At 45.1% G+C, this 13142-nt stretch overlaps 1 protein-coding gene across 3 annotated transcripts in view; it reads left to right on the forward strand.

Annotated features, from left to right (window-relative positions):
• Positions 1 to 13142, forward strand: part of UBR2 (ubiquitin protein ligase E3 component n-recognin 2) — a 110993-nt gene that overhangs the window by 76568 nt on the left and 21283 nt on the right. For 2 of the 3 annotated variants that reach the window (XM_004605799.2, XM_055137272.1), the window contains exons 25-33: positions 289 to 443; positions 2238 to 2340; positions 3851 to 3960; positions 4094 to 4174; positions 5615 to 5793; positions 6564 to 6763; positions 9013 to 9106; positions 10441 to 10602; positions 12693 to 12796. In XM_004605799.2, coding sequence (XP_004605856.1) covers positions 289 to 443; positions 2238 to 2340; positions 3851 to 3960; positions 4094 to 4174; positions 5615 to 5793; positions 6564 to 6763; positions 9013 to 9106; positions 10441 to 10602; positions 12693 to 12796 — 1188 coding nt within the window. The remainder of the gene's footprint in view (positions 1 to 288; positions 444 to 2237; positions 2341 to 3850; positions 3961 to 4093; positions 4175 to 5614; positions 5794 to 6563; positions 6764 to 9012; positions 9107 to 10440; positions 10603 to 12692; positions 12797 to 13142) is intronic. The other variant, XM_055137273.1, reaches the window with a different exon arrangement.

Below are 13142 nucleotides of genomic sequence, written 5' to 3' on the forward strand. Positions count from 1 at the left end.
TTGACAAGGGATTAGAGCAATAGAACAGCACGTCAGGCATTTGCCTTGCATGTGGTCAACCCGGGTTCCATCCCCGGCATCCTATATGGTGCCCCAAGCATTTCCAGGAGTAATTCCTGAGTGCAGAGCCAGGAGTAATCCCTGAGCAGCACCAGGTATGGCCCCCAAACAAAAACAAACCAAAAGAGACGTGTCCATGAGTATTCGTGAAGTGAAGACGACCAGGTGTCTGATAAAGGTAGAGTTGTTTCTGTGTATTCTCCATAGTAAATCTGAGTTCCTCCGTAGCACTTCCACCTCCGGTGCTGCCTCCCTTCTGCCCGCTGTTCGCGAGTCTGGTCAACATCCTGCAATCTGACGTCATGCTGTGCATCATGGGCACCATCCTGCAGTGGGCCGTGGAGCACAACGGCTACGCCTGGTCGGAGTCCATGCTGCAGAGGGTAGGTGTCTGCTTGGCTCCAGTTGTTCTGTAGTAAAAGCCAAAAGATGCTTGTTGACACCTGCTGGCACGAAACTTAAGACCGAAATGTAGTGTTACCTGCATCTGAAGTGTTGTATATTGGGGGCTGGAGTGATAGCACAGCGGGTAGGGCGTTTGCCTTGCACGCGGCCGACCCGGGTTCAAATCCCAGCATCCCATATGGTCCCCTGCACACCGCCAGGGGTGATTCCTGAGTGCATGAGCCAGGAGTGACCCCAGTGCATTGCTGGGTGTGACCCAAAAAAATAAAAAAAATTTAAAAATTTTTAAAAAATGAAGTGTTGCATATTATTATTGCTTTTGTCTCTAACAGTGGAAAGAAGGCCTGGCCATTTTTTTTTTTTATACCGCATCTGAGCGATAGCACAGCGGGTAGGGCGTTTGCCTTGCACATGGCTGACCTGGGTTTTATTCCTCCATCCCTCTCAGAGAGCCTGGCAAACTACGAGAGAATCTCGCCCACACAGCAGAGCCTGGCAAGCTACCCATGGCATACTCGATAATGCCAAAACAGTAACAACAAGTCTTACAATGGAGACGTTACTGGTGCCCGCTCGAGCAAATCGATGAACAACGGGACAATAGTGCTACAGTGCTACCGGATCTATAATTATCTCAGTTCCCTTGATTAGTCATTGCTCTGTGGCAGGTCCCGACGTGTCTTAGTTTATGTAGTCTCTGATAACGTGTACAGTGTTATGTTTTATGTTATTTTCCTTAATTCTCTCAGAAAACAGTTTTTTTTTCCAGTGCTGTTTTAGTTCTCCGATGCTTCCTGTTAAAGTAACAGACAGTCAGACTTCGGGTCTATGGCTAGAATGTCATTGTGTAGCACCCTTTATGACGCTGTTTTCCCCTGAGATTTTGGGTTGCCTTGGATGGCTCAGGGGTGACTGCGCTGGTGATCAGGGGACCATGTGGTACCAGGGGTCAAACCCTGGATCCTGGATGGAAGTTATGTGTTCAGCCCTTTGAAATCTTTAGCCTTACTGTATAACTTTAAGCAATTCTTAAATTATTGTCTTATTAAGGGCTATCGTGATAGTCTGGCAAGTAGGATGCTTGCCTGGCACGCGATTGAACTAGCTTCAATCTCTGACGCCCCATGTTTCCCCTCTGGCCCGCCAGGAGTGATCCCTGAGAACAGAATCAGGAGTAAGCCCAGAGCATCACCAGGTGTTGCCCAAAAACTAGAAGAAAAAAGGAAATTGTATCAAATTCACACAGCACCCCTGTGAGTAGGTACAGCTTAGAGCCAGGGAGGTAGCTCCATGCATCAAAGCACATCTTTGAATGCAGAACACCCAGGTTTAATCCCTGGGTGCCACATGGTCCCCAGGCAGACATGGTCCTCCTCCTCCCTCCCTCTGCCTCTCAACAAACTGCGCATAGCCCAGGAGACAGAAGTATTAAAAGAACTGAATTTAATAAAAATTATAGCCACAATGAGAAATTCTTACAGAAGTGCATCAGATAAAATAGATATAAATGACAGTAGTAAACTGAAATTAAAATTGAGATTAGCAAAATGGAAACAAGGAAAAGTCATGATCAAAATTCATACCAAAAGAATACATTTATTTAAATTTATAATTAGAGGTCTTTCCATAAAGAAAAAAAATTAAAGTTACTTCTTACTACATTTAGTCATTAAGTTTTATCTTTTTTTATAGTGAATTCTTTCTTTTTCCCTTAGAAAAATCTATACTTAATTTTTGTTTTACTAAAAGCTTTCAAATGTGTTGTATTCAAGGTATTGCACTTAATTGGAATGGCATTGCAAGAAGAAAAGCAGCATCTAGAGAATGTCTCAGAAGAGCACATGGTCACCTTCACCTTCACTCAGAAGATATCAAGTATGTACGCACTTTTACCAAACTGATCCCTGAAATCCGTGATTTAAATAGGGATTGAATGCTTCTTTTATTTGACCAGATAGATTCTAAATATTGAACCTAGTTTTTAAATACTCACCAGAGTATTAAAGGTCCTGTATCAGATCCTGATATGGTTTGTTTTGTTGTGTTGTGGGGGGTGGCGGGCTTGGTTTTGGTTTTATTGTTGTTATTTTTGTTTGGCAGCCATACCTAGCAATGCTAAGGGGTTCCTCCCGGCTCTGAACTCAGGAATCACTCCTAGCAGTGCTCAGGAGTCCATACGGGTGCCGGGGATTGAACCCTGGTCAGCAAATGCCTTACCTGTTATACTGTCTCTCCAGCCCCAAGATCCTGATACATTTTTATAAAAACTACTTAGGGCTATACATACTTAGAGTACGTAAGTTTCCATCCATAACCACTGCATAGTCTGCTCAAAGTTGCAGAAAGAGAAATCTCTTTTTACCTAGGATTGCTTTGGCTGTTCTGAAGGTTTTATTAAGGCAAGTATCTTAACTCCTGTACCATCTCTAGCTCCCAAACTGGTTTTGGTGGGGGGATGCCTGGGGGGGCTTACCCCGCAGTGCTCAGGACTTACTCTTGGCTCTGTGCTTGGGACTGATCCCTGGAAGTGCTGAGGTGACTGTGCAAGTGAAGTGCTTTAACCCTATACTGTTTCTCTGGCCCCTAAGCCTGGGAGATTATTAAAGATTTTGTATTTCAGTCTCTTACCCTCTTAGGAAAGGCACGTTAGAAAGGCAGCAAATTAAGGGATGGAGTGGTGGTACGGTGGGTAGAGCATTTTCCCTGCCTGCAGCTAACCCAAGTTCAGTCCCCATCATCCCATGTGGGTCCCCCCAAGCCAGGCATGATCCCTGAGAGCCAGGAGTAACTTCCCTTGAGCACTGCCAGGTGTGGCACCTCATTCCCCCCCCACCAAAAAAAAAAAGAAAGTAGCAGATAGATGAAGAAACCAATAATTAAGATATTTCTCACAGTGAAAGGAAATCAGCTAATATTGGAATGAATATACTTCTGAGAAAAGGAAAATGAATTAATTTTATATACACATACACTCTTTTTTATAAATTATGCACATACAAGGGTGCATGAATTAATCCGAAGTCTTTTTCTTAGACTTATACATTCTCAGGTAGACCTTTTAGCTGAGTTTCTTAGTTGATTTTGCTAGAAGTTATTTTAAAGTAATTTTCTGGTGTAAGAGCTCAGTTTTCACTTACAAAGCTGAAGTCCAAATGAGGCACATTCTCAGATATTGAAAAATCTCTGGTCAGCAGAGCTATAGTCATGACATTGTAAGCGATTGCATTTCTCTCCTTATGTGTCACAGTAATCCTTATGTGAGCAGTATCGGCCTTTGTTGATCTGGGTGGGGGTGGCGCTCAGGCCCTCGTGCCTGGTCCCTGCTCTCTGCGCGACTCCATCCCTGCCTGCCTCTCTCTACTGTGCCTTTCTTTTTCTCCCTCAGAGCCCGGGGAAGCACCCAGCAACTCTCCCAGCATTCTGGCTATGTTGGAAACGTTGCAAAATGCTCCATATCTGGAAGTTCACAAAGATATGATCAGGTGGATATTGAAGGTAAGATTCCCTGGGTTTGCTCTGCTTTTGTCTTGTGTGTAGCATGAAATATTTATTGTCTTTGCATTTTAGTCGTGGAAAATGTAGTCACGCTAAATAATTATTATTATATTAACAGTATTTTTTTTTTCAGACCTTCAATGCTATTAAGAAGATAAGGGAGAGTTCATCCACCAGTCCTGTAGCAGAGACCGAAGGAACCATAATGGAAGAGGTGTGAGAAATTAAATAGTGGTAGTGGGAAGTTGCAGCGAATTGACTATAAGCAGTGAAGCTATAGTCAGAGAGTAATTGATGTTATTTGCAAACATGTACATGCCAAGAAATGTGCCATCATATCTTTTTTTTGTGAATTGTTTTGTAGCAATATTTTGGGTTTTTTTTTTTTTATGGGGGCCTGGTAGGTTTTTGGTTGTTGTTTTTTCTATTTTGATTTTTGCTGGGTTTTAGCTGGGGTTTTTATCCCCTTAAAAAAAAGAAAAACAATACCCAAGAATAGTAGTATATAGTACCAGGAGGTTGGCACCATAGCTTGGAGGCTGGGGGAAAGTCATCCCACATAGAGAAGGGAATACCAAGTAAAATGTGATTGGAAATCCCTCGCAGGGAGAGAGATGTGCGCTGAAAGTAGACTAGAGACTGAACACGATGGCCACTCAATGCCCCTATTGCAAACCACAACACCCAAAAGGAGAGAGAGAGAACAGATTGGAATGCCCTGCCACAGAGGTGGGGCGGGGTGGGGGGATGGGATTGGGGGGTGGGAGGGATACTGGGTTCATTGGTGGTGGAGAATGGACACTGGTGGAGGGATGGGCTCTCGAACATTGCATGAGGGAAAAACAAGCACGAAAATGTGTAAATCTGTAGCTGTACCCTCACTGTGACTCACTAATTAAAAAATAAATAAATTAAAAATTAAAAAAAAAAAACATGTTACGGGGCTGGAGCGATAGCACAGTGGGGAGGGCGTTTGCCTTGCAAGCGGTCGACCCAGGTTCGATTCCCAGCATCCCATATGGTCCCCTGAGCACTGCCAGGGGTAATTCCTGAATGTAGGGCCAGGAGTAACCCCTGTGCATCACCAGGTGTGACCCAAAAAGAAAAATAAATTAATTAATTAAAAAAAAAAAAACATGTTAGGGTAAAGTTTGACCTAATCTGGTTAAGAAATCTTTCCTCAACTGGAGAGATCATATATTGAGTAGGACACTTGTCCTGCACACAGCCAACCCCTGGCACCCCATAAGGTCCTCCAAGCCCTGCCAGGTTCAATCCCTGGCACCCCATAAGGTCCTCCAAGCCCTGCCAGGAGTGATCCCTGAGTGCAAAGCCAGGAGTAACCCTTGATTACCGCTGGATGTGGCCCCAAAAAAGTCTTTTCTGTTGTTTAGATAGGTGAGATTGTAAAACAGGATTTAGGTTTTGGTTTCCTTTTGGTGGCCGTACCTGCTGGTATTCAGGGCATCAGGCCTTGGCAGAAAGCTGACCTGGGGGGTCTCGCATGCAGAGCCTGTGCCCCGGCCCTTTTGAGCCATCATCACCGTCCCAGTCAACAGCTTCTACCTAATATTTACAATAAAGAGATTTCTGCTCCGGGAGGAACCGTAGCACGTCTTACCTGACAGTCTTGTGGAATGAACCGTCGTTTCAGAACCTCAGAGACAAAGACAAAGCCGAGAGGAAAAGGAAGGCTGAGATCGCACGGCTGCGCCGGGAGAAGATCATGGCCCAGATGTCCGAGATGCAGAGACACTTCATCGATGAGAACAAAGAGCTCTTCCAGCAGACTGTAGAGCTGGACGCCTCCACCTCGGCTGTGTTCGACAATAGGTAAACACGAGCGTAAGAAGACTCCGTCTCAGGGCCGGAGCGATAGCACAGCGGGGAGGGCGTTTGCCTTGCACGCGGCCGACCCAGGTTCAATTCCCAGCATCCCACATGGTCCCCTGAGCACCGCCAGGAGTGATTCCTGAGTGCAGAGCCAGGAGTAACCCCTGAGCATTGCCAGGTGTGACCTAAAAAGTTCAAAAAAAAGAAGACCATCTCCCGGCCAGTGAGTGGTTTACACCTGAGGCAGACGATGCCTTTTTCCCCTGATTCATGAACTTCCCATCCTAAAGTCATTTTGAAGAGCTGAAAGTGTCACCTCACTTGGAAGTACTAAATCCTGAAAGTCCCAGTTTATTTGTATATGTCTATAATTGGTTTTTCTGCCTTTGACTACTTCGTGATGAAATTATTTGTTGGTTATGTTACTCGGGAAACCCTTGGCATCCATAACTGAAGGGTCCATACTTGGCTCAGTTAACTGAATGCCTTCTGCTTTGCATTTGAAATACTATGAAGATTAAAGGAGACGTTTCCCACTCCCTTCCCCAGCACACTTTTTTGGTTTTTCCTCCTGCTTGCAAAACGTGTGCTCCAGCCTATCGAGGTCCCTCTCCTGCCCTGAGGGTGATGTTTTTGACACATCTGAACAACTTCTGGCAACTCAAGTTATCGCACTATGCATGTTGTGTCTGCCTCGCTCCCTGAGGTCTGCTGTTTGATCATTGGATGGAAACGACCCCGGTGTATTCATCATCACCTTTTTCTTGCAGCCCTATGGTTTCAGATACGACACTTACAGCATTGGGCCCGGCACAAACTCAGGTCCCCGAGCAGAGACAGTATGTCACCTGCATATTGTGCCAGGAGGAGCAGGAAGTGACTGTGGAGAGCAGAGCAATGGTCCTGGCAGCATTTGTTCAGCGATCAACTGTATTATCAAAAGACAGAAGTAAATTCATTCAGGATCCAGGTGAGTTGCCACTGCTCATAGTGACCGAACTTGGGACTGGAGCGATAGGACAGCAGGGAGGGTGCTTGCCTTGCATGCGGCCAACCCAGGTTCTGTCACCAGCACCCTACATGGTTCCCCGAACACTGCCAGAAGGGATCCCTGAGTGCAAAGCCAGGCGTGAGCCCTCAGCACTGCTGGGTGTGACCCAGAAGCCAAAATCGATGATGATGACTACAGCTTATTGTAGCTGGGTCATTAATAATAAAACCTAGAGGAAGACATACTAATCTAACAGTAGCTCTTCAAGCTTCTGGGGCAAGGTGTGTTTCTCCAGTAGGCGTTCCACTTGACAGGTGTGGGCACACTCCCGCACAGTGGGAATCCTCCTGAAATACCCTGCGGACAGATAGTGAGGATCCACTCACAAGCTTTCCCTGGTGATAGAGCATGTTGGTGCACAATTTGCCACTGGTACTCTTCCTCATTCTCATTCTTCAGCTCACCTAGAGGGTCCTAGTAATGAGTTGGCCTGCTGAAATGATGACAGCAATGGTGCTTTCTGACTTTCTGATGTGTGGTTGCAGAAAGAAGTCCTTAGAGGCTGAGTTCAAGAAGGGGGTCGGGCACAGTGGGCAGTGGTGCGGCGGGATTCTCCCGGAAGCCGGTCCTTGGGCCCGAGACCCAACATGCATGATGCTTCATGATGAGAGGCACCAGCATCGGGGTGGAGGGGACAGAAGCAGGTTTGGGCGGAGGGGAGACGGTGACTCCCCCAAAAGGTGGTGGCAGCTCCAGGGGCCTCTGGAGCTGTGGATTGGCCACGCATGGCCTCCCTTGTCAGGATGAGAGGGCTGGTCTTTACGTGACTGGTGTGGGCCACATCTGGAAAGTGGGAAGTGAGACAGTTTCTCCTGGTGGAAAAGGAGGTGACGATCAAATGTCCTCTTGCAACAGCCAAGGAAATAGGCCATTTCTTCTGGTCAGGGCTCCCTCCGCAATGTAGCCTTGGTTCCCGCCACAGACATTTTTATCTCCCTGCTGTTAGAAATGTTGATATGTGCATATGCCTCGGTGGTGCCAGGAGACCTCTTGAGAGTAGTCATTTTGTCTCAGGAATCTCCAGGGCTCTCTCTTCACAGGTTTTCCACGTGCTTTCACAAATCCGTGTGTAACTTCCCTGTATGCTGCCTGACATTTGCACAAAGTAGCACGGAGCAAAATGAAGCAATTCTAGAATATCACATTTTCTCAGATGGTGCTAAATTGTACAGAAAGTCCGAAAGAGGCCAGACGCTGCCTTCTTTTGGCCTTCTCTTGCCCTCCGTGGCACACGAAAGCAGGATTCTCGGATGAGCTGGCCTCTCTCCTGGCCCGGCCTGGCCCGACCACCGCCTCCTGGGCTTTCTGCTCCACTTTATTATTTTTGATTCTGGGACAGTGATTATAATTACTCCCTGCTGACGTGTCTTTAGGCCAGATCTCTAGGGAGCAGCCCAGCTTTTTTGCTAAAGATCCTTATGACTTGGCTTCCCTGGAGCTGTTAAAAGCAGCCAGCCTCATGTAGACTCTCTCTTCCACTGAGCACTTAGGGTTTGGAAAGGAAATGGGAAGCGCAATGCCCCTCTGAGCCATAGATACATAAAGTGTGAAAGGTTGTGGCCAAAGCGATAGCACATAGCTTGCCTTGCACTTGGCCGACCTGGGCTCAATCCCCAGCATCCCTTATGGTCCCCTGAGCACTGCCAGAAGTAATTCCTGAGTGCAGAGCCAGGAGTAACCCCTGAGCATTGCCAGGTGTGACCCAGAAACTTTTAAGTGTGTAGGGCTAGAGAGATAGTATAGCAGGTGGGGCACTTGCCTGCATGCAGTTGACCCGGGTTCAATCCTGTCATCCCATATGGTCCCAGGAGCAGTATCAGAAGTGATTCCTGAGTACAGAGCCAGGAATTACCCCTGAGCATCGCCAGGTGTGGCCTCCAAAACAACCCAAAAGTGAAATGTTCAAAAGAATAGATGTATAAAATGTGAAGTTCCCATTTCAGCGAAGATCAGAGATGTTGGTTAGTTGGTTCTCTACAGTGAAAATTAAGAGGGTTTGCTTTCTAAATTGTTCAGAGTCCTACAATTGTTATTGGCATCTTAAGTGAAAGGATTTAACTAGCGTTTCAGGTTTACCAGTCCTTGTCAAGGATCTCACAATTTGAAGCGGTATGTTCCTAGAGAAAAATTAAATGATTGTTTTGTTTGTTGTTTGTTTTATAATGCAGAAAAGTACGATCCCTTGTTCATGCATCCTGACCTGTCCTGTGGAACACACACAGGCAGCTGTGGGCACATGATGCATGCCCACTGTTGGCAAAGGTAATCCCTGTTTGTGATCTCGGGAGCTTACCCAAGGGTTGGGGTGGAGCTCAGCGCAGAGCATCTGCTTGCGTGTGTGTGGGTTCTTCCAGACACTACAAAACTTTTAAAATTCAAAGCCTGCTAAAGAGAAACTTAGCCAATGATGCAAGATTAAATTTTTGAATTGGTGCAGTTCAAATGGTGCAAATGGGGCCTGATAATAATACAGCAGGTAGGGTACGTGCCTTGTGTGCGGCCAACCTAGGTTCAATCCCCTATGTCCCATATGGGCCCCTGAGCACTGCTAGGAGTGTTTCCTGAGTCCAGAGCCAGGAGGAACTCCTGAGCATTGCCAGTTCTGGCCCAAAATGGTGTGTGTGTGGGGGGGGGGGAATGGAGCACAAAACTTAAGATACTTAAAGGGAAAACTAGGGGCTGGAGCGATAGCACAGCGGGTAGCGCGTTTGCCTTGCACACAGCCGACCCAGATTCAATTCCCAACATCCCATATGGTCCCCTGAGCACCACCAGGAGTAATTCCTGAGTGCAGAGCCAGGAGTAACCCCTGTGCATCGCCAGGTGTGACCCAAAAAGCAAAAAAAAAAAAAAAAAAACCAAAGGGAAAACGACCTGTCACTGCCTAATAAAATAAAACTGAAGTTTATTTGCTTTATCATCCATGTGAAGAGTGACCAAATAACATCCTGATGTATCAAATATGTCTTTTAATGGTGTGGATTTGTATTGGCTCAGAAACTGGGAGAAGCCCTGGAAGCATCATATTTTTCTTAAGACCAGGGTGTACACCTGTGATTCTGGAAGTGTTCAGGTTTGTTTCTATGACAGCCTCGGTGTGACCTGGCTCCTTGAGCTAAGATGAGGTGACCAGGAGTACATTCTGTCTGGTTCCCCTGGGCACCTGTTATAGTGTTGTGCCTCCCGCAGTGCTTATTTGCATGTTAGTCCTCTTAAAATTTGCCTGTTGCGGTGCCAGAGATATAGCATAGGGGGTAAGGCACTTGCCTTGCAGTTGGCCAGCCCCAGTTAAATCCCTAATGCTTTGTAAGGTCCCCAAGCACTGCCAGGAGTGACCCCTGAGCACACAGCCAGAAGTAAACCCTGAGCACTGTCGGGTGTGGCTCCCCCCCAAAAAAATAATTTTATTTTGACTGTTTTAAACTTAACCCATTTTTGTAGTTAAAACAGTTTCAAAAATTTAAGTCACCAGTGTTCAGAGTAGTTCAGTTCCTGTTAATATTTTAATTTGTTGAAGCAAATTATTTTAAATGTTTTGGCTTGTGACTCAGAAAAAGAATAGTTTTTGTTTTTTAATTCCTCGTGTCTTTGTCAAGGTATTTTGATTCTGTTCAAGCTAAAGAACAGCGAAGGCAACAGAGGTTACGTTTACATACAAGCTACGATGTAGAAAATGGAGAATTCCTTTGCCCTCTTTGTGAATGTTTGAGTAATACTGTCATTCCTCTGCTGCTTCCTCCAAGAAATATTTTTAATAGGTAAGTTTTGACTCAAGGCCTTTATATCACAGGCAAATGGCAGGTTTTTCTACCTGCTTTCCAAAGTTTTTAGCAGTAATATCATCTACCAAGACCTGTGGAGTACGATTTTGGTTTTTAGACCAAAATTTTATTCCATAGGCACTCATAAACATTATAAAAGATGTAAAATGTGTATGTATTCATGAAAATTGTCTATTTCTAAGACGCTGATTAAAATAGCTCCCTCTACTCTCTAAGACATGCTCATGAGGGGCAGAGCATTAGTACAGCAGACGGGGCCTTGGCTTGCACGCGGCCACCTCAGGTCCAGTCCCCAGCATCCCATAGGCCCTCCGAGCCCTCCATGGGTAATTCCTGAGTGCAGAGGAATAAGCCCTGAGCACTGCTGGGTATAGCCCAAAAAACGAAAGAGACATGCTCAGTAAATGATAGAGGGGAGGGGCACTTCAAACTGACAATATTAATTTTTTTTCCCCAGCTCTTTATGGTCAACAGTAGCTTTAGGGTTGGGCCAAAATTAGCATCTGTTCCTGTATTTAAAATCGTGGATTTTCATTACTTCACAATTTTGGGGCACTTCATTAAACAGAAATAAACATGAAACTTGACTTTCAAGTGTGAATTTGCTACTATTCTAGTCTGACCTTTATTTCTCCTGTTATGAATATGGATCATCTAGTTCTGTGCTACAATTTGGGTTCAGTTCAAAGGAAGGGCAGTTTTTTCTTCCTCTTTAATTTTAGTAGTTCATATTTCTTAGTGTTCATTACCACAGAATGTTCTCTAAAATAGTATCGGATTCGGGGCTGGAGAGATACTACAGTGGGTAGGACACTTGCCCTGCACACAGCTGACCCAGGATTTATCCTGAGCACAACTGGGTGTGTGTGGCCCAAAACCAAAATTTGAGGGTTATTCTTTCTCTTCCTAAAAGAACATCATGGGGCCAGAGTAATAGTATAGCAGGGAAGGTACTTGCCTCACACCTGGCCGACCCATGCTCAATCCTCAGCACCCCTTATGGTCCCTTGATCCCTCCAGAAGTTATCCCTGAGCTCACAGCCAGAAGAAAATCCTGAGCATGACAAGGTGTGACACAAAAACCAAAATTGGAATCTGTGTATGTGTGTGTGCACATGTACATATATGTATATACATATACATATATGTGTGTATCTATATGTATATATAATATATATCATATATATATCATGATACTGACATCTCCATTTGAACTGATAAAGAAGAAGTAAATTACTGTTAGAGTAAAGAATCACAAGATATCAGGAGAAAAGTCACTTTTGGTAGGTTTCACCCATCTTTTTTGTGGGCTGGGTTTTATTTTTTTTCCCCATGAATTCTTTGGCGTAGTCATTAAGAAGTAGGTTTTGGGTTCTGAGAGAGGTGGTTATGAATGTCAGCCCCCATCTTTTATATTGGCTTGATCGAGTTACATAGATCTAAACCTCATTTTCCTTGTCTGTAAAATGGGGACAATAATATTACCTATTTCTTAATATTTTGAGTAAATGTGCTGTAAAATGCTTAGAGTAAAATGCTTTAAATGCTTATAACATAATAAGCACTCAGTAAATACTATGGTACGGTAACTTAGTTGAACATTTAAGAAATAGTAGCAAATTTCAGCATTTAAAAAACTACAGAATTCGGGGCCAGAGAGATAATACAGCAGGTAGGGTGTTTGCCTAGCTAACCTGGGTTCAGTCCTGGGTCCAAAACGCATATGATCCCCTGAATCCCACCAGGAGTGATCCCTGAGCATAGAGCAAGGAATAAGCTCTATATATAGCCAGGTATGGCCCCCAAACCAAGAAAGGGCAGGGCGGGATGTGCAGGTTTTCACAGTGTCACTAGCATTGTGTTGACAGATAATGCATTTTCATTTCTATTGGCAAATATCTATTCGGATTTTTTTAAGGCCATAAATGTTCCCCAAGCATTTTTTTCTATAGTATTTTAAAGCGTGCTTAAAATATTATGCCCACAGTCATGTAAGCACTCTTTTCTGTATCTTAAACTAAGCAGCAACAACTAAATACTAAATGCTTTCTATAATCTTTTTCTAGCAGGTTAAATTTTTCAGACCAACCAAATCTGACTCAGTGGATTAGAACAATATCTCAGCAAATAAAAGCCTTACAGGTTCTTAGGAAAGAAGAAAGCACTCCTGGTAAGTCCTGGTAACCCGCTTCCATTCTCCCCTGCAGTCCGAGGCCGCTGGAAAATACAGATCTGGGAGAAATGGCTTGAAATTAAAAGTGAAGCCTCTCATTTTAAAGCGGGACTGATTCTCCTGTCCTTCGCCTTACGAACTAAACTCCGGCTGGACTGCAGTTGCCCTTTCTCTTTGCGAAGTGTTTGATGGAGGCTTTTCTCTGGTTCCGCCATTCTGCAGGGATCTCTGGGGGACGGGAGATGTCGCTGGCAGGGCCTGCTGGCACTACCCCCGATGGCCCGGGTTCCAGGCTCCGCATTGCGCGGGCAGCACGCCGGGCGGCGGTGAGAGCAGAGCGTGG

Source organism: Sorex araneus, chromosome 4 (assembly GCF_027595985.1).
Source record: "Sorex araneus isolate mSorAra2 chromosome 4, mSorAra2.pri, whole genome shotgun sequence".
NCBI classification, from domain to species: Eukaryota; Metazoa; Chordata; class Mammalia; order Eulipotyphla; family Soricidae; genus Sorex; species Sorex araneus.